The 18,124-nt window shown below is 54.6% G+C and overlaps 1 protein-coding gene across 4 annotated transcripts; it reads right to left on the bottom strand.

The window, feature by feature from the left end:
* Nucleotides 1–335: 335 nt before the first annotated feature.
* PITX2 (paired like homeodomain 2) lies at nt 336–18,007 on the bottom strand. Of its 4 annotated transcripts, XM_038136066.1 has the most exons (5): nt 14,513–14,643; nt 12,191–12,246; nt 4,400–4,663; nt 3,484–3,689; nt 336–1,641 (listed from the first exon to the last, which is right to left on the bottom strand). In XM_038136066.1, exons 2-5 carry the CDS (start codon nt 12,234–12,236, stop codon nt 1,078–1,080), a joined length of 1,080 nt encoding a protein of 359 aa, XP_037991994.1. In that variant the 5' UTR covers nt 12,237–12,246; nt 14,513–14,643; the 3' UTR covers nt 336–1,077. The 4 variants fall into 4 exon arrangements, with proteins under 4 accessions (XP_037991994.1, XP_037991996.1, XP_037991995.1 ...); XM_038136068.1 differs by lacking the exons at nt 4,400–4,663; nt 14,513–14,643 and adding an exon at nt 17,989–18,007; XM_038136067.1 differs by lacking the exon at nt 4,400–4,663.
* Nucleotides 18,008–18,124: the final 117 nt, after the last annotated feature.

Here is an 18,124-nt window from a genome sequence, read left to right as displayed (position 1 = left end):
CAGCAGGACAAATTTAGGCTCGAGATACGGCAGCTTTGTGGCAGGTAATTCTCGAGTCCAGCGATGTCAAATAATCCATTTTCTCGGGGCTGTGCGGGGAAATGAAAGGACCCAAGGGGTACACGTCCCATATTTCTCTAGTACGCAACGCTAGAGAGAGGGATTTTTTTTTTTTTTTTTAACGCGGAAAAAAAAGCGCCAGCATTTATTTGCATTGCAAAAGTACTACCCCGCGTTGCCAGAGAACGAGATCCAGTGTCAACTATCAGTCAATCATTGCAGACTAGTTGCTACTGCGCAGCTTGGCTCAGTAAATAAAAAAATCCAGACAGAAATGTATGCTGTATATTTTACTCCCATGAAATAAAACACATTTTTTTCATGTTTGCTGAAAAGTAAAACAATAATATTGTACGAAATGTTATACACAGGGCATCTTTTACATTGCAATATCAGAAACATCATTGCATCCACCAGAGGTACTATTCTAAAACTGATATTCACACAATTTTTTTTAATAATTATATGTTAGAAACATACAGTGTCGCATTTAGTATATACATTCCCTTGCTCGCAAGCGAAAAAATCCTAATCGCTTCTGTGTAACATGCTTTATTTTAAAGCCTAACCTTTTAAAAACACTGTTGTGATATTACTAACAACTGCTTTTATAAAATTAATTTGACATTTCGATATATATACATCCTTTCAGTCATTTTTATGTTAACAATGCTAAACTTAAAAAATAACAAGCTTATAGTAACATTAAAATGTCATATCATATCCAGTCAAACATTTGTCCATATATATATATATATATATGTCCTTGTAACTGTTGAAATACTCTTAGTGAAAGAAAGATCTCCGAATCTGTAAGAGGTCCTTTGAAAACAAAGGAACTATCTTATTTCAGTGGTTTCCTTTTTTTTTTTCCTCCTCTCTTTCTCTCTCTCTTCCTCTCTGCCTCTGATTTTTCCTCCTTTCTCTTTCTCTCTAGTGCCCATTACTTTCTAGTGAAATTCTCAGTCTCTGCGGGAAATGGGGAGGGATTCCCACGCAGTTTCCTACTTGGATGTTTCACACGGGTCTGTCCACCGCGTACTGGCAAGCGCTCAGGTTGGAAGCGGGGTTCTGCACACTGGCATAGCCAAAACTGGAGTGCTGCTTGGCTTTAAGTCTCAGACTCGCCAAGCTCGAGTTACATGTGTCCCTATAAACATACGGAGGTGTTGGAGGAGCATAAGGACAGGCTGGCGTTGGCACTGCAGAATTCAGGGAGGGATTGCTCAAGTTGTTCAAGTTATTCAGGCTGTTGAGGCTGGAGCCGGGCACCCCGGTGACTGCAGAAGGTACCATGCTTGAAGACATACTCATGGAGGATATGGAGTTTGGAGGGGAGAACATGCTCTGAGAAGACAGAGGGTTGACATTCATGGAGTTGAAAAAAGGAAAGCTTTTGGTGGAGAGGGAAGCGGAGGTGAGGCCCTTGGCTGCCCAGTTGTTGTACGAGTAGCCGGGGTACATGTCATCGTAGGGCTGCATGAGGCCGTTAAACTGCGGACCGAAGCCGTTTTTGCAAAGCTCGGCTTGCTGGTTTCTTTCTCTTTTTCTCCATTTGGCTCTGCGGTTCTTGAACCAAACCTTTGGAAACGGGGGGAGAGGTAGGGAGGGAGATGCGAGTTAGTCAGGAACCACCACCACAACCACCACTGCAGCCCTTTGCAGGTTCTCGGGGCAACAGCCGAGCCTGTCCATATATATATATATATATGTCCAGTTATATATAAAAATTTGTACAAAGGTATATATATATTAATATATCTCCCAATGTATAGGTTCACCTCCTCTTCTTTGGAGCCCTGAGCTGGGCCGGGGTGTGCTGCCGGGACAGCCGAGCATCCTCAGGGCCACTTGGGTTTAGCAAGGCAGATTCGTGGCCGCATAATCCCACCCTCACCACGGCCCCCCCACTCCCCCCCCTTCCCCCCCCCTCAGCCCTCCACATAATTTGTGATGCTCTAATTGGCGCTACAGATGCTCCCTTCTTATTCTCTCCTTTTTCTCCTGCCCCCCACCCCTTCATTTCTCTTTTGGGTTTTTTTCCCCCCTCCCTTCTCTCTTGGCTGTTTCTGTACTGAAGCCACCCAGGAAAAACACAAAAGTGCAAAAGCGAGAGTAAAACGCTGGAAACCCGCGGAATATTTAAGGCAATGGTACGGGAAAGGAGGAGGAAGCCAGCAACTAATAAATCCTTGCTTCAGTTTGTTAAAGCTACAAGTTCCTCTAGTGTGAAAGCTTCCAGAACCGAAAACCACTTTCTAAACAAACACGTCTGACTGCTCTTTGGAGGGGGGAAAAATAGGGGGAAAGAAAAAAAGAAAGAAAAAAAGAAGGGGAAAAAAAAAAATCGCCATTTAACAACGTGCTAAATGAGATCTAAGGGACCCTCCCCGCGCAGACAATGGGAAAAGCGTGCCCTTTCCCAATCCACATCTGGGTGTCTGACCCGTCGGGCAGCCGCCAGCAGCCGCCTCACCGTGTGTATTGAAACCACCCGGGGGTGTTTGTGGTAACCCCCACCCTGGTCGAGCTGGGCGGCGGCCGCCCGGGCGCACCACGGGGACGGGCCCGTCTGGAGGCACCGCGCGGACCGATACAAAAACTTCCGCGGAATCCGCACCGCGACCGACAGCGCTCCGTGCTCCGGGAAGACACCGGGCTCGGCCGGGCCCCGCTCCCTCCGCGTGGCTGCCCCGGGGCCAACACCGCCGGCCCGGGGCTGAGAGCCGGCCCCGCTCGCTGCCGCCCGCGGTTCTCACTGTCTCTCTTTCCTCAAGCGACCCCGGGGAGAGGATTTATGTGGGATTTCCGAAAATCTGAAGGTTCGGCCCGTTTACAGGCTTCTTTCTGTGTGTGTGTGTGTGTTGGGGTTTGTCGTTTTTCTTTTTTACCCCCAGCGCGGTGTTTGCAGGCGGGCAGGATCCGGCCGCGGTATCTCTGCAGCGCCGCGATGGTCCCATAAATCTCAGAGGGGGGTAGAGGGTGGAGAGAGACGCTCGTCGAATTGTGAAACCCAAAGAAATAGAAAATGCAAGGAACGGCACGTTGGGAGTGCCTCGGAGTGAAGCAAAAGCCCTTGTGTATTTTACATCTTTTTCTCATTAGAGACAGCGCAGGTTGCAGCCTGTTCCAAGTTGCTTTCTTGGCTAATGTTTTTATTAGCGTTTCGATCAAAAGGAGAGGGGCGCATTGCACGGTGAGGGCGAAACGTGCAGCAAACCATATTTCAGAGACACACAGAGAGATCCCAATCCGTCTCGCTTTGACAGAAATGTCCTGCTCTGCCCTGCTTTTGTGCAAAAGCTCTGGAGTTTACATACAAGCCGAAATCGAAAGCAGCTGCAAACATTTCAGCCCTCCTTCCCTTTCCCAGCCCACCCTGACCCCCGCTGCTCTGAGCCGGGATGCCGTGTCAGGACTTACCCTAACCCTGGCCTCGGTGAGGTTGGTCCAGACGGCGATCTCCTCCCGGGTGGACATGTCCGGGTAGCGATTCCGCTGGAAGGTGGCCTCCAGTTCCTGCAACTGCTGGCTGGTGAAGTGTGTCCGCTGCCGCCGCTGCCTCTTCTTCTTGGAGGGGTCCTCAGGCCCCGCATCCTCATTCTTGCTCTGTTGGCTCTTATCCTTTTCTGTAAGTGGGGGAAACAAAAAAAAAAAGACAAGGCGGAAAACGAGGGCGCCTCAGCCTCCTCAGCCTCCTCTCCAGCGGCTGGGGAAAAGCGTGTCCCCCAGCGCTGCTGGATCCCGCAGACTGCCCCGAACGCGACTCGATGCTGTAATGATTAACCCGCGCCGGCCTCCCGCCGCTGCGGCTCCTCCGCGCCCCGCGGGCACCCACGGGCGGCTCCTCCCGGTGGAACAGCCACCGCCGGGGCAGCGGGACGGAGCCGCCTCTCCGTGTGCAAGCTTTCTGCCTATGCGCATCCGTATTATTCTCCCGTCGGCATACACGTAATTCGTTTTATTTGCTTACCTACACCCGTGTTATTCGCCCGCCTGTAACAACAGTCTTTGTCCGTATATATCCCTATTTGTCCGTCTGTATCGGGATTACTCGCCCATGAAATCCCACGTTATTTGCCGATCTGTATCCGTGTAACTCGCCTATCAGTATACATGCTACTCGACTATCCTTGCATATGTCATTATCTTCCTCTACGCCGACACACAGACACCGCACGCGAAAAACCACGAAACGAATCTCGGCTCGGGTGCGGGACGCTCCCGGGCAGAGGGGCGGCGGCGCATCGCGGTCCGCGGGGCTGCCAGCCGGGCCGGAGCAGGACAGGGCTGCGGGGCGCCCGTCGGGCTGGGGTCCCTGCCTCTCACCCCCTCTTACCTGCGGCCTCGGGGCTGGAGGTGTCGGAGATGGTGTGCACCTCCAGCCGGTGCTTGGCAGACTCCAGGGAGGAACGCGCCTGCCCCGGCGCCAGCGCCGTCGCCATGGCCAGCGCGGGCTGGTGGTGATGGCAGGATGATGAAGAGGAGGAGGAGGAGGAAGGTGAGGAGGAGCACAGCTTATTCCCGGCTCCCAGGCGCTCCAGGCTTAACGGGTCCTTCATGCAGTTCATCGGCAAAAGGACGCCAAAGTCTACGTGCGCGCCTGGGGGGTCGATAGGAGAAGGTGTGCGTGTGTCTCTAGGTGTCGGTACGTGTAGGAGGGTCGGCGCAGCGCCCCCTCCGCGGACGCGGAGCAGCCCCGCGGCTCCGGGGGTCAGGGCTGCCGGCCGGGGAGCCGCTCCGGGGCGAGCGACGTTCGACTAGAGCCCGGGAGGCACGGCGAGCCTCGAAGCCCCCGCCGCCCGGGGGGGCGAGGCGGCGGCGACGGGAGAGCGGGCGAGTCCGGTCCTGTAAGAGCCGTCACGGCGACACGGCAGCTCCCCGGCCGGCGGCCCCCGGCCCGCCGCCGCGGGGCTCCGCGGGGCGGGGGCGGCGAGGCGCGGCGGCGCTCCGCGGGGCGCTCCTCTCCGCTGCCCGCGCATGGACCCGCGCCGCGGCCGGCCCCGCACCGCATCAGCTCAGCCGCTTCCCTCTTGGCCTGACATCTTAAACCGGCGGCGGCCTTCCCCGCGCCGCACGTCACCCGCCCCGCCCCGCCCCGCCCCCGCGCCGCCCCTTCGCCGCCCGCCCCGCCCCGCCCGCCCCCCGCGCTCTCCCGGTGATGGGCGCACCCGCCCGCCCCAGAAAACCTCCGCCCGGTGAGCCCCGCCGGGGCACCCGCGCCTGGAGAGCCCGGCCTCCGCCGCCGGCTCACGGGACACCCCGTCCGAGCGGCCCCGAGCGCGTCGGCTCCGCGCCGCGCCTCGCCGCGCTCCCGGACCTGCGGGGCTGAGGAGCGGGGAGCTCGGCGCTGCCAGACCCGCTGCAGTAGGGTGGAGGAAAGCCCCATTCCCTCCGCATGGACGGGGTGGAAAATAAGCGGGACGGGGCGCGGCCGGTTAGACGGCAGACCTCGTGCCGGTAACAGCGATAATTAAACACAAACGACAACAACCTCCCCTCTGCGACACAGCTACGGAAAGCTTCACACCGCGCTCGGAGGCCCCCGACCTCTTCTAGTCCCCGCGCTCGCCGGCTTTCTGCCCTTCCTTTGCCCGCACTAAAGGCGGGGTACACGCGGGAAAAATCCTTTCCTTGGTTCCGCCATTCCCGCCCCTTCTTTGCAACCGGGTTCCCAAAAGCTAGCCCCCAAGGAGGCTTTTCCGCCTGGTTTTATCACCGCGGGACCATTCCTCCCTCTCGGCGTGGACCCGGAGGGACCATCCCGCGCCCCCGGGGCGTCCGGAGGAGCCCACGAACCCGAGCCCACGCAAGCCGTTCACAGAATTTGGCCAAGACCATCACCGGGCTGGACGCCCGCACACAAACTTCTCAAACCCCTCTCCGAGGTTTGGGGACAGGATTTGACCCCTCGCCCGGGCAGCGGCAGTAGAGGGATGGGCTACACTGTCCCGCAATCCCCACTCGTGGGACCGCTTATAGCCCCGGAATGAGGCTGCTGTGGAGCCGTGTCTCGCAGGAAGGAGGTGCGGGGCTTTTCCACGCGCGTCTAAGGCGGGGACAGGTTGCCCTCCCATGCTGGTCAGGTTCTCTTGGGGCAGAGGAATCCGTCCCCGAGCCCTAGCCCGCAGAGCCGACACCGGCCCAGTGGAGCTGTGGCCGTCTTAGGGATGGGCATTCCGAAGTAGCCAGGAGCGAGAAACATGAGTTTGCGTCTCTATCTTCAATTTTTCTGGCTGGTCACTGGTATTGAAAAGTTACCGAAAGCTTCCCCTTGATGTGGCCCTACCCATCCACATCCCAGCGCCCAAACTTTTCTGTGTCCCATTCCCATCCCGTTCGCCACACTCCACCCCCACTTCCCTCAAGGGTCTTCCTTAGTCGCTGATTCTCGTTCGAGGTACGTATCATCCATCGCAATCTTAGTTATCGCTAAATTATACATATTACTTTCGCAGCCTGTTAGTAAAGAAGGTTAAATTAATTTACATTCTGCTCATTATCTGGTGTTTAAATGACGTGTTTTTATCCCTGAGATTTGGCAAAGAATCTCTTTCCTCAGACCCCACAGCGTTTCGATGGAGACAATGCTCTTACATTTGTAGTGGATTTTAATCTGATAAGACTCTAATTTGCTTAAGTCTTTTAAATAGGGGGTTTAAAATGATTCTAGCCGTTTTCTTATTGAATTTCCTCTAATTCCCGCAAGATCATAAAGTATATGTGTAAAGTAAATATTTCCTCCCTTTGCACCGGCAGCAGATGACCTATAACTAAGTCAATATGAATCCAGCTCCATTCTGCACAATTTGTTTACCAATCATATCCCAGTTTCTTCTTAACCTCTCGCTACCTCTGTGGTCCCGCACCTAGAACCGCCCCCCCGGCCCTTCCCCATGGCAGGGTAGTGCCAAAATCGCGGGCAGGGGGCTGCCCCAGCCCTGGCCAAGCGGGCACGGCCTCAGCCTCTCAGCGAGGGACACTTGGGAGGGGGCGCTGCCCCTTTCCAGCCCCACGTCGGGGTGAAAACAAGTGCAAAGCTCTGGGGTGGGGGAGCCAGAGGGAGGGGTGATACGGAGGTATCTCCTCATTCCTTCCCCCTCCTCTTTTCTTTTCAGCTTTTCAGACTGGTCAATGCATCCCTGTCTTGGATGACACCCATCACCTTTTTTTTTTTTCCCCCATTAATTTATTTTCAGTCATTTTGGGGCAATGCCAGATTCTGCCGCCGCGACTCGAAGCGAAAAGTCCCTCCGGCTTGCGGAGCGCAGAGCGCTTGTTACGCGCTTTATGCCCTGGCAGGAGGAGAGCCGGTGCCCGCCGGTGCCCGCCAGCCGCAGCCTCGCTGTCTCGGGACATTTGACGGGGCACGCCGCTCCCGGCGCGTTCCCCCGCAGAACGGGGATAGGAGGAGGAGGGCCCGGCCACCGCACCGCCCTATCGCATCTTCCCTAGCTCCAGCCCCGCGTCCAACAGCCACAGGCGTGACAGACCCTCCAGCAGTCCCCGCGCCCCGAAAAGGAGCGCACAACACTGGCCCGGGCCCCGGCGGCCCAAAGGGAGAGGCTGTCGGCATTTCCTTACGTGCCTTTGATTAAAACTCCCCCATCCCGGGCAGGAGGGGAGCTACCACACAGCATTAGTTGTCATGGTGACCATAAATCACGTAAATCCAAAAATACCCACCTATAATCTGAGATGAAGCTTTTATTTCCCAAGTGAAATAATATTTTAAAAGCTGTCAGCCAACCGAAAAACAACCTAATTGTAGTCACCCAGGTAATATATTAGCGGTAAAGGTTTCAATTAAAATGTCAAGTGTTTTAAATTTTTTTTTCTTTTTTTTTCTTTTTTTTTTTTTCCTGGTGGAAGTTCCCATCGCCTCTTGGGTTCGGGTCCTGGCCACGAAGCCGCCCCCACCAGCTCGCCGCGTACCAACTATCCGCGCCTGCTGCGTGTGGCTGCCATCACCAAAGAAAACCCCAAAACTATTTTGGGAATTGCTCTCTCTCCTTTTCGCCCTGAGCTGCAGGGCCCATCGGGTACGCTCGCAGATGGACTGGGAGACATCCGCCGCCTACAAAAAATGGGGAATCAGGGATGCTCCCCGCTCCGCATCGCCTTTTTAATTTGATGGGAGTTTTGGTGTGCTTTTTTGCCTGTTTTTTGTTTGTTTGTTTGGGTTTTTTGCCTGTTTGTTTGTTTGGTTTTGGTTTTGTTGGTTTGGTTTTTTTTGTTTTTTTTTTTTTTTTTTTTTTAGTTTCTCCACGCTGTTTTTTGAGTTTATTTGGGATGCCCGGTGCGGCAAGCGGGAGGGCCGAGAGCAGGAGCTGAGCGGCTGAGCGGCTCTGCTGGGGATGCCGGAGGGTGGCCAGACCTACTGCGGGTATTTATTTTCCCACTTTTCCTTTATCGCCTCACGAGATCTTTGTTTCTAGGCGTAATACTCCCCTAAATGGATAAATTGGTTCTTATGTAGAGCCACCAACTAGTCCTGTTGTCTTTTACCTTTGGCTTGTTGTCTTTCGCCTATCTCGGATTACCGGGTATTCTCCTCGATGAAGAGCCATTAATTACCCATTCAGTCAATATTAGGAAGACTACAGAGCTTTTTACATAGGATTAAGAAGACATCAGATTGTTCCGTTAGTATATTCCTACTCACGAAAAAGCTTTCGTTATACATTTAGTTTTCCCTGGAGTGAGGCTAACAACTGCTGCATATATTATTCTCAGACGCCAACCGCGAAGGGGGAAAGTTCTATAAGCGAAGCGCAATAAATAACTTCTAATTTGCGCTTGGCGGGGGGCGCGGGATGGGGCGCGCACCTTCCGAGGCGCCGCGCAGGGGCAGCGCACCAGCGAAGTGTTTGCGCCCTGGACAGGGAACATCCCGGCTCCACGCTTCGGGTCACAATTCCGGGGACAAATTTGGCCACGCTGTGTGGAGGGGAGGGTGCCGCTCGGCTCTGCCTGGCGGCCCAGCGGCGGCAGCGATGCTGCGGCTCCGCCTCAGCCCCCCCCGCTCTCGCTCCCTCCCGCGGGGGCAGAGCCTGCGCGCCCACCTCGGCCCGGGGCTCAAAAAAGGCACCGGCGACCTTTGCTTTGCACGCTGCAATGTCTTCAGCCGGTCTGAATGGAAAGCTGAATCAGCGTTAGGTGTTTAAATTCTTGTTTTTGAAAAGAATGTTCAGTGACGGAATAGTCAGACCAATTTTTTTCTTCTTTTTTCCTTTTTTTTTTTTTTTTTTTTTTTTTTTTTTTTTTTTTTGCGATGGTGTTGAAACAATCAATTTGGAATGCTGAATGGTGATACAAGACGGAATGTAATTTCAACATTTTATGCTGGAAGCTGCTGTTTCAGCAATACCCAGATTATCGATTACAGGGAAGGATTCCTTAAGTAGAATTCGCAGACCTAACAAATCGTATAGATTATATATTTATATACACGTACACACAAATACCTTAAGCATCCTTTCACCCTGCATAAAAATTACTCAGACAAACCCACCACCGACAACCGTTTACAAGAGCCGTGGGTCTGCCGCAGCATGTCCTGAAGTTTTCCTAATTTCGTGGGACTGGTCACCCAGCAGCAATTTTCCTGTCTCTCTGAAGAAATCTGACACCCGCCGGGCTGCGTTTGACACTCTAGGCTGCAATAATATTTTCATACTTTCCCATTTTCCTTTCCTCGGCATGGCCACGGACTCGTTTCTTCTGGAACAACCCTCCCCCTCTGCGCCCCGTTCCCCGCGGGAAGCCGGCATGCCGTGTAGTTTTGGAGGGTCTCCTACAGAATTTCGTTTCCTCCTTTCGCAGAACCATCGATTTGACGAAACAGTCGCATGTTTTGCTATTAATGCCAGTGGTTCTAGTTAGCGATCATTCTTCTCGTGGCCACCGGCGGTGCCTATCTGGCGAAATTACCTCACCGCCCTCGTAATTTCCAAAGCTGAAATGTAACAGAGAGGGGTCCCCAATCACCCCTGCTTCCTTCCCCGCCTCCCCCCCAGCCAGCCCCAAGGATCAGACTTTTTGCAAACTAAATCCCGAAAGCATGACGCCCTTACGGTCAGGTAAGACAAAAATCAACGAGTACGGCGCGGGTTTAAGCAAATCAAAGCCAAGACCCAACAAATCCCTCCGGTATCACGAGAAAACACCCGTGATTTCTACGATTTACAGCAAGTCGCCCGAGCAGCTCAGGGCGTCTCGGGACTTGCCATTATCCGTCGCACAGAGAGAGAGACTGAGGCAGCACACAGGGTTCATCCCCATGTCTGCAGGAATATATTCCCATATCAGCAAGGATATATCCGTATCCGAGGTCGTCGCGCTTCCCTTCCCCGTAAAAGGGAGCGTTTTAATGGTCAGGCAACACCGCCGTTGCTTCTTGGACTAGGACGTATGTTTTAATTAATGGCATTAAAGGTGTTTAGATAGCAATTTCCCCTGCAGCCCGGCGAGTAAAAAACAGACCGGCTGGTACGGTAACAAGGCAGGAAATTTTGCGTGTACTACAATAATCCAGGTTCATAATTGATGTTTAAGAAAATAACCATTTGTTTCTCGGCAGAGGAAGTTAAAGTTACCGTGTCAGGGAGCATATGTGGATATTACTTTTATAAATACTTAGTCGAATAAAGCTGACTTGGAAGGGCTCATAAATTTATTATATCAGAAAGGTCCCCACTTTCCCATTAGATCGTGCTAAGGGCTTTGATTAAGACCACCTGTTCATCGGGAAGAAAAGGCAGGGGAGGGTAAAAAGGCCTTTCTTATTTGCAAACCATATATAAAGCAATGTCACCCTTCCTTTCCACATTATTTAACACTTATTACTGGCCGAGGGAAAAAGTGCCAGACTCTGGTAAAGCCTATTTGTGCACAATTTAATATCGTGTATGTTTCCGGGATTAAAAATTATCGGTTCGTAATACTTTGGCGTTTGGAATTACCCCGGATTTTGCTCGCTAACCATCCTTTAGCTTAAGCGTTTCTTCTTCTAGGGGTTTTGATGTCCAGCTAGCAAATCCTGCTTAAAGTCCCCGGGGGCGGGTGGACTTGAGAAGGGGACGTGGCCTCTCCTGAAATCATTGGATGTTATTTGAGAAATAGCGAGCTGTTTGGCCAAACAGGGTTAATACAGTATTCTTACAAGGAAGTGTTTAACCACGAGACCGGGAATACGTGCATTATTAATTCACTCTAGTTTCCTGTATTATTAATTCAGGTTAATGTATTTTATTTAAACAAAATTACGTTTATCTTGGATTAAACTGTCTCTCGAAATACAGAGCGCTTGTTTTCTTCTTTGTAATATGTTTGCATTGCTGTTTTTCTTTACCACCCCTCGGGCTCGCCTGTCAGACCCCCTGAAAAGGGCAGGGGAAGAGAGACAGGAGCTCGCTCTGCTGCAAACGGAGCGCTGTGGGGGTGCCTACCTCTGGGGGCAGGAGAGGGCTGGCGGCTTGTTTACGGGCGAGGGGGTGGTGTCAAAAAATAGAAAACAAAAATAAATACCAGAGCGACGCTGCGGGTGTCTAAACGGCGCGCTGACAGCGATGCCTTTTTGGGGGACACGCGCTGGCGGCGGGAGCCGCTGCGCGGCCGCGGGGGTGCGCGCACCCCCTTTCCCCTTTCCCCTTTCCCCTTTCGCTTCCCGCTCCCGCGGCCGCGCACCTCCGGGCGCAAGCGGACAGCAGAGGGCGCCCTGGCGCCGCACAGGCGGGCCCGACTCGGCGCCGCCGCCGCCCCGCAGCGCGCCCGCGGAGCTGCGCGGAGCGGCCGCCGCGTGTCACTGGCGCTGGGGCAGCCACCCGGACACCGTGCTGCCGGCCGGCTCCGTGCGGCCCTCCAGCTCATCTCCCCCTTTAGATGTCCGCCTTCTGAATAGACACACTCGACGGCGGCGGGCTGCGCGCCTGGGGACGGGGACACGGCGGCGGGGCGCAGGGGAGAGGCGACTGGGTGGGTGGGTGGTCAGCGCCCGACGCTGCGCAGCCCTTCGCGGAGGTGGCGCCGCTTCCCCGGGGCCGGCCCGCCTGGCTGCACGCCCGCGCGGCGCTCCGCACGGCAGCGGGGCCGCTGTGCCTCCGGCCCGGCGGGCGGGGGTGTCTCTTACCTAGCTGAACACAGGCGGAGACAAGTTTGCGGCAGTTGGACTCCATTACCCGTTATCTGCAAAAGATGAATTGTTTTAAAACAATTACTTTGGGATTGAAAAATACGTGCAAAAACCCGAAACACAGCCGCCCCGGGAGCTACGTCGCAACGGCGAAGGCTGGATCGCGCACATTTCTCCAGTGATACGCGCAGTGTCCCCTCTCCTTTGCCTCAGCCTCATGTCCCACCAAAGTCACACCACAGGACAGGCGCAAACACCCGTGGCTGTTTCCCGGCCCGTCGAACCCTCCGGCCTCCCTGCGCCTCTAGTTCCTTGGGCACGCGTAGGAGAGTCCCCTAACCTCGTCGCCGTGCTCAGCCGAGGGACAGGCCGAGCCCGGTGGCAGGGGTGCGTAGGACAGTGGGTACCAGCAGCCGCTCCCCCACCGCGGCGGAAGTTGCGCGGCAGCGGCCGCGCCTCCGCGCTCCCCGGCCGCCACCGCCGCCTCCCTCTATCTGAGAGGTCGGGCAGTAAAATCACAGGATTAGTGCCTGATTGAGATGTCTGTTCGTGAGATATTACAAAATTCATTATCACAGCTCTCTACTAACTCGATATGAAGTAACACAGATGGGATTTTATTAGTCCAGGCTTCAAATGTTTACTTATGATAATTTCGAGGGAAATTTGCATGTCACCATCATTTCGGTAATCTTTCTTCTTCTTCTTCGCTTCTTTTTTAATGTCTGGACCGGGCGCATTATTAGCTGGTGCTTAGAAATCCGGCAGCCTGGAGCCGAGGCATGTTTGGGATGAGCAGCGCCAGACACAGCACCCGCAGAGAAGGGCCCCGAGACTCCGGCCCTTCCACCCTCCGCCGGGCAAGCAGGAAAAGGCCGTGGAAAAAGGGGAGGAAATGGGGGAAATTAAAAAAAATAAATAAAAAGTAATTTTAAAGAAGGAAAAAAAGGAAAAAGGAAATGGGAAGGTGCGGTTATTTGGATTCCTCGTGGTCGTGTCGTGACATGGCGATTTATATTCCCAGATGAACGACGCCAGGGAGGAACTCCGCTCCCTCCAGCAGCCCGGCCTAGCACAGGAGCAGTGCCTAAATTAATCGGGAAGGCGATTAAGATAAACTTAATTCTTCGCCGATGGTCCTTATTTCGGGATCGGTCTCCGTCAAGATTAGTCCTGGGTGACAAACGCCCTCCCCCGCGGCCTGCCTCTATGGCTGATTTATCTCACGAGTGGAGACACACGGCTGCCCCCCACGCACACGCCCCGACACCGAGAGGAAGTTTTTCCTCTCTACTGAAATGCCGGTCTCCTCGGAGAAAAGTGCCTTTCTCGAACGGATTAGTATCATCCCTTCCTCACCCGTATTGCTTCTTCCCTTACTCCTCTCCGTATCCTCTTAATTTTCGTTGCAAGGCACATCGCAGCACAGGGCCAAGCGCAGCGTTTTCCTATTGTCTCCAGCCCGGCGACACAAATGAAAGCAACTCCACTTGCTTTTCCACTTCCCTTTCTCTGAGTACTCAGATTTAAACACCTCCGCACCTCTGCGGGCCCACAGTCCCAGCAAACGCACCAGCCCTGCGACCTTGCCTTTCTCCACGGCCCGGCCCTCTCAGCAGCAACCTGCTCTGAGCAACTGCAGGGCGCGGACAGGAAAGCGGGAGTATTTTTTTTTCTCTTTATAGATATCTATCGCTGTTCTTTCGGGGGAAAAAAAATAAAATCCACAATCCCCAAAAAAACTGGAGTCTCCTGGCAAGGATCTCACCGCCCGAAATGCTGTGGTCCGTGATTTTGGCGGGAGGCTTTCCGCCAGAGGCCCGCGGCCGCTGGCTCTCAAACGAAAGGGGGGTTCCGTGCGGGGCCTACCCCTCGGCGGTGCCCGCGGGGCAGCCGTGCCCCGCCGTTCTCTCGCTGGCGGTGCCGGTGGGAGACTCCGCAGCCAGCTCGGCAGACCCGCCCGCATCGCTTTCGGGCAGCCCGAGCCCGTGCCGGCGCCGCTGCCGCCCCTCGCCCGGGTGCGCGTCTCCGCGGCAGGAAGGCGCTGCCTGCGCGGCCGGTTCCTGGGCGCCCGCCCCGCCGGGGAAGGGGGACCAGCACGGCGGGCGAACGCCGCGGGGGCAGCGCTGCTTCCTTCGCCGACAGCGCGGCGGGACGGGCCGCAGCCACCCGGGAGGACATCAGCAACCCGAGCCCGCAGGACCCTGCCCGGCCGGCCCGCGGTCCCGCTGCTCGTCCCGGGGTGCGCAGAGCCTGGACCTGCCGGGTCCGTAGCCCCGCGCCCGTCCCGCCGATACCCCCCGAGCCTCCCACACTCACCGGGGCCGGTCGCGCTGCCCGCCCCGCTCTCTCGCTGCTGGTGCCTGTGGCTGGCGGGGGCGGCGGGGCCGCGCCGGGCTCCTGCGCTGGCTGCGGGGCCGCGGAGCCGCCGCTGGCTCCCTCCTTCCCCGGCCCTCCCGCGCCCCCGCCCCGCCCCGCCCGCCTCCCCGAGCCCTGACGTCACACAGGCTCCGCCGAGCGCTCCCCGCCGCCGCGGGGCCGGGCCGGGCCGGGGGCGGGCGGCTCCGCGGCTCTCCGCGGGCACGGGCGCAGCGGCGGCGGTGGCAGCCCCCGTCCGCGGAGGGGGCAGGGGGCAGGAGGAAGGACAAAAGTCGGCGGAGGCGGCGCGGCGGCGCGCTAGGTAGCCAGAGGAAAACCGAGGTGAGCGAGGACGGCCGTGGCCTCTCCGCGCCCGCGCAGGGCGCGCCCTGCTCCGCCCGGCTGGGGAGGGGGGCACAAGTAACTGTGGCCGAAGTTTCCCGGGCCGGGCCGGTGGCTGTCCTTGCACCAGGTGTGAAGAGGGATCGGCAACCTATTGGGAGAGGTCTCGGTTTCCTGTTTTACCCACTTTTTTCATTTTTTCCCCCCCAATTTTTTCTTACTTCTTACATATATATATTTGTATTTATTTTTTTTTTTTAACGCGGGGTGTTCTTGTTCGTGCCTGTATCGGTAGCGCGGTGCCGGGATAGCCGAAATCCTGCCGCTCTTCTCTGTTACTCGCTTTGCATCATTTACGCGCGATAGCGAGAAAACGCTACTTTCTCTCCCTTTTCCCCAAAGGACTCCGAGCTGCCTCCAGGGGGAAATTTATTTTCGATTTTGCGGCGTTTTCCGTGTTTAAGAAAATATCGAAGCCGGATTTCTCTATTCAGATCAAAGTAAAGCGATCGCTTTTTCTCATAGCATTTCCGCGGCTTTGTTTCTAGAGGAACCAGGAGAAAATAAAATAGGCGCTTTACTAACTCGGAGGCTACATCTGATCTCTTTGTGGCTATTTTAAAATTATTTCAGCCTGGAGTGAATTTTAGTTATTTATAGCCGTGGGCAGGGGGCTAGGCAGTTATTGCTGGAGGGGAAAGCGAACCCTTGGAAGAGACCAAGTTTTCCGCGGGTCGTTAAGTCAGCCCAGCCGCAGCCGGCAGCACCACCGCTCCGCGGTGTGCTCAGGAAAGCCCTTTGATTGAGACGCCGCAGCGGTCGCCGCGCCAAGCGGAGGGGGTGACTTTCTCTCGCAAGAAAAGAAATCGTGTGGGAAAATCTAGGGAGAAATAAATTAGTTTACGCGTCCTTGGCTACCTGCGTTTCTACCCCTGAGAGCGTTCTGCCAGGTGAAATCCAGTTTCTCCGCGCATCCGAAGAAAGAGCGGGAGTGAGAGGGACTCCCAGCTTCCACCTCTCACTTTTGTTTGCCCGGGAGAAGCAAACTGCTTGCGCCGGTGCGCATCTTCCCCACACCCCCAGCCCCGTTGTGTGTTGGACAGGGAAGGCTGGGACACCCGCCTTGGCAGCGCGGCCGCGGAGCGGGACCGCCCGCCGTTCATCGACCGCCTCCGCGCCGGGCAGCAGCAGTCTCCGTCCGCCCCGGAGAGGCTAAAGTGAGCAGCTGGTGGGAAATGCAAATGGCTCCTGGAGAAACATAAGATACTGGATGATTTTCATTCCCTCCTCGAGTGTGTGGAAGGAGCTGGACATACGTTTCACGCTCCTAATCCTTCTTTTACATTTTTAGTCATACTCCTATTAAACAACTAATTAATGCCTAGAATCACCAGGGAATACATTAGACATGCTGCCGTGGAAGAGGGGTTCCAGGGTGTCTGGAAACTATGGAGCCGACTTAATACGAGGATTTCAATTTTTTTTTTTCCCTTCTGTCAAAGCAATAAATGTAATAATAGATTTCAGGGCGAGCAAAGGGCGCGACGGCTGTATTTATAGTCTATCTCCTCCCTTTCGCCAGCGCAGTGACAACAGCTTTAAAACCCCCGAGGAGGCTCCGGAGCCATTCCTCGGCGGGTGAGGTGGCAGTGGCGGGGGGCTTGCAGCTGCCCCGGCCCGGCTGGGACGCGAAGAGCCGCGCGGAGAGCCCTCCGTGCCGGCCCCCGGCAGGCAAGCGGGCTTTCCGAACCGCTTGGGGAGAAGGTCGGAGTTATTCATCACCCCAACAGACGGAAAAGCTGTTTTCTTGAAACCTATCGCGACTATCCGTTTGCAGGCACCTGGCGCACCAGCCGTGCTCCCGACTGCGGCGGATGCCGTGGGGCTTTTCCCTGGGTGATCCCGGGTCACAGAGTGGGTGAGGCAAAGGAGAGTCCGATCAGCTTCCCCGCTGCCCAGGTGCGAGGGCGGAAAGGAAGGGACCGAAAAAAAAAAAAAGGCAAAAAAGTCTCCCCCAAACAAAACAAAACAAACAAAAAAAACCCCCCAAAAATCAAACCAACTAACCGACATAAAAAAACCTCAAAGCGTATGTAGCGGTGACTGAGAGCAGAGCCCAGCCGTGTTTCGGGCAGCCCTGAGTCTGGCGCAGGCCGCCAGCGCTGGGGAACCGGCGGAAAAGGGAGTTATCCTCCGAAGTGCGGGATGGGGCAATTCACGAGCATTTACTTTCTTCATTCCCGGATTATGATCTCAGCCCTCGCAAGCAAACCCTCCCGTCTCCCCCCAGCCTCTCCTCCCACCTCTCTGAGCTCCTTATCTGTCAGCAAACGAGTATGTAAATACCTATAGCTGGCTATGTTTAACACACTCAAACATTATTGATTTGTTGGGCTGCTCGAATATTTTCTTCCTGTCCAGATCTGGTTTCAAATTGCTCATTCAGGCTGTTCGTTCCGATGCTACAATACAGTAATTGTTAAAAAATTAAGCATTTCAAATGGACCCATTGATTTGCATATAAATTAAAATTATTACGCCTCGCGAATTCTAGTGTTTTATAATCATTTCGAAATTAGCGCTTAACCACTTGATCTGAAAGAAAATATAAATGTCTGTATTGACTTACTAATGAATTGCCTAATTAAAACATTCCGAGGACGTCGTTCGTTAGGAAGATTGTTAAATTGGGTCACATTAGAGGTAGGGATGACGGTGCGAACCGGAGCGCAGCAACCTCTGTTAACACAGAGTAATATAAGCAGTAATTCCCATATTTATTTTCCTTTGCTTTGATCCCTTACCCCTCTTCTATTATTTCTTAAAAAAAAATCATTTATTTACTCTTTCTCCCTTTCTCTCCCTCTCTTTGTTATTTATTTATTTTTAATAATGAAGTAAAAAGAAGAAGAAGCGCAAATATCTGCCTCTGTGCTCCGAGCCTGCGGTCGCCGCTTCCCGGGCGGGCGCGGATGCCCTCGGCCGGAGCGGCTCGGCTCGCATCTTGCCGGCAGCGACCGTCTGCTGGAAGCAGGGAAGAGCAATCACAGCTGGCGAGGCCCGTCCCGCCAAAGAGATGCTAACACGGCACTTACCTTCGTCATGAAACTAGGGATAAAAAGGTAGCCCTTCCTAGGAGAGGCAGTGCAAAGGAATGCGAGAAGTTCAGGAAAAAAAAAAAAAAAAAAGAAAAAAAAAGAAAGGAAAAAAAAAAAAAAAAAAAAAAAAGAC

Source organism: Motacilla alba, chromosome 4 (assembly GCF_015832195.1).
Source record: "Motacilla alba alba isolate MOTALB_02 chromosome 4, Motacilla_alba_V1.0_pri, whole genome shotgun sequence".
Taxonomy (NCBI): Eukaryota; Metazoa; Chordata; class Aves; order Passeriformes; family Motacillidae; genus Motacilla; species Motacilla alba.
The sequence above is the reverse complement of the archived record's forward strand: the minus strand, read 5'-3'. Positions and strand labels throughout refer to the sequence as shown.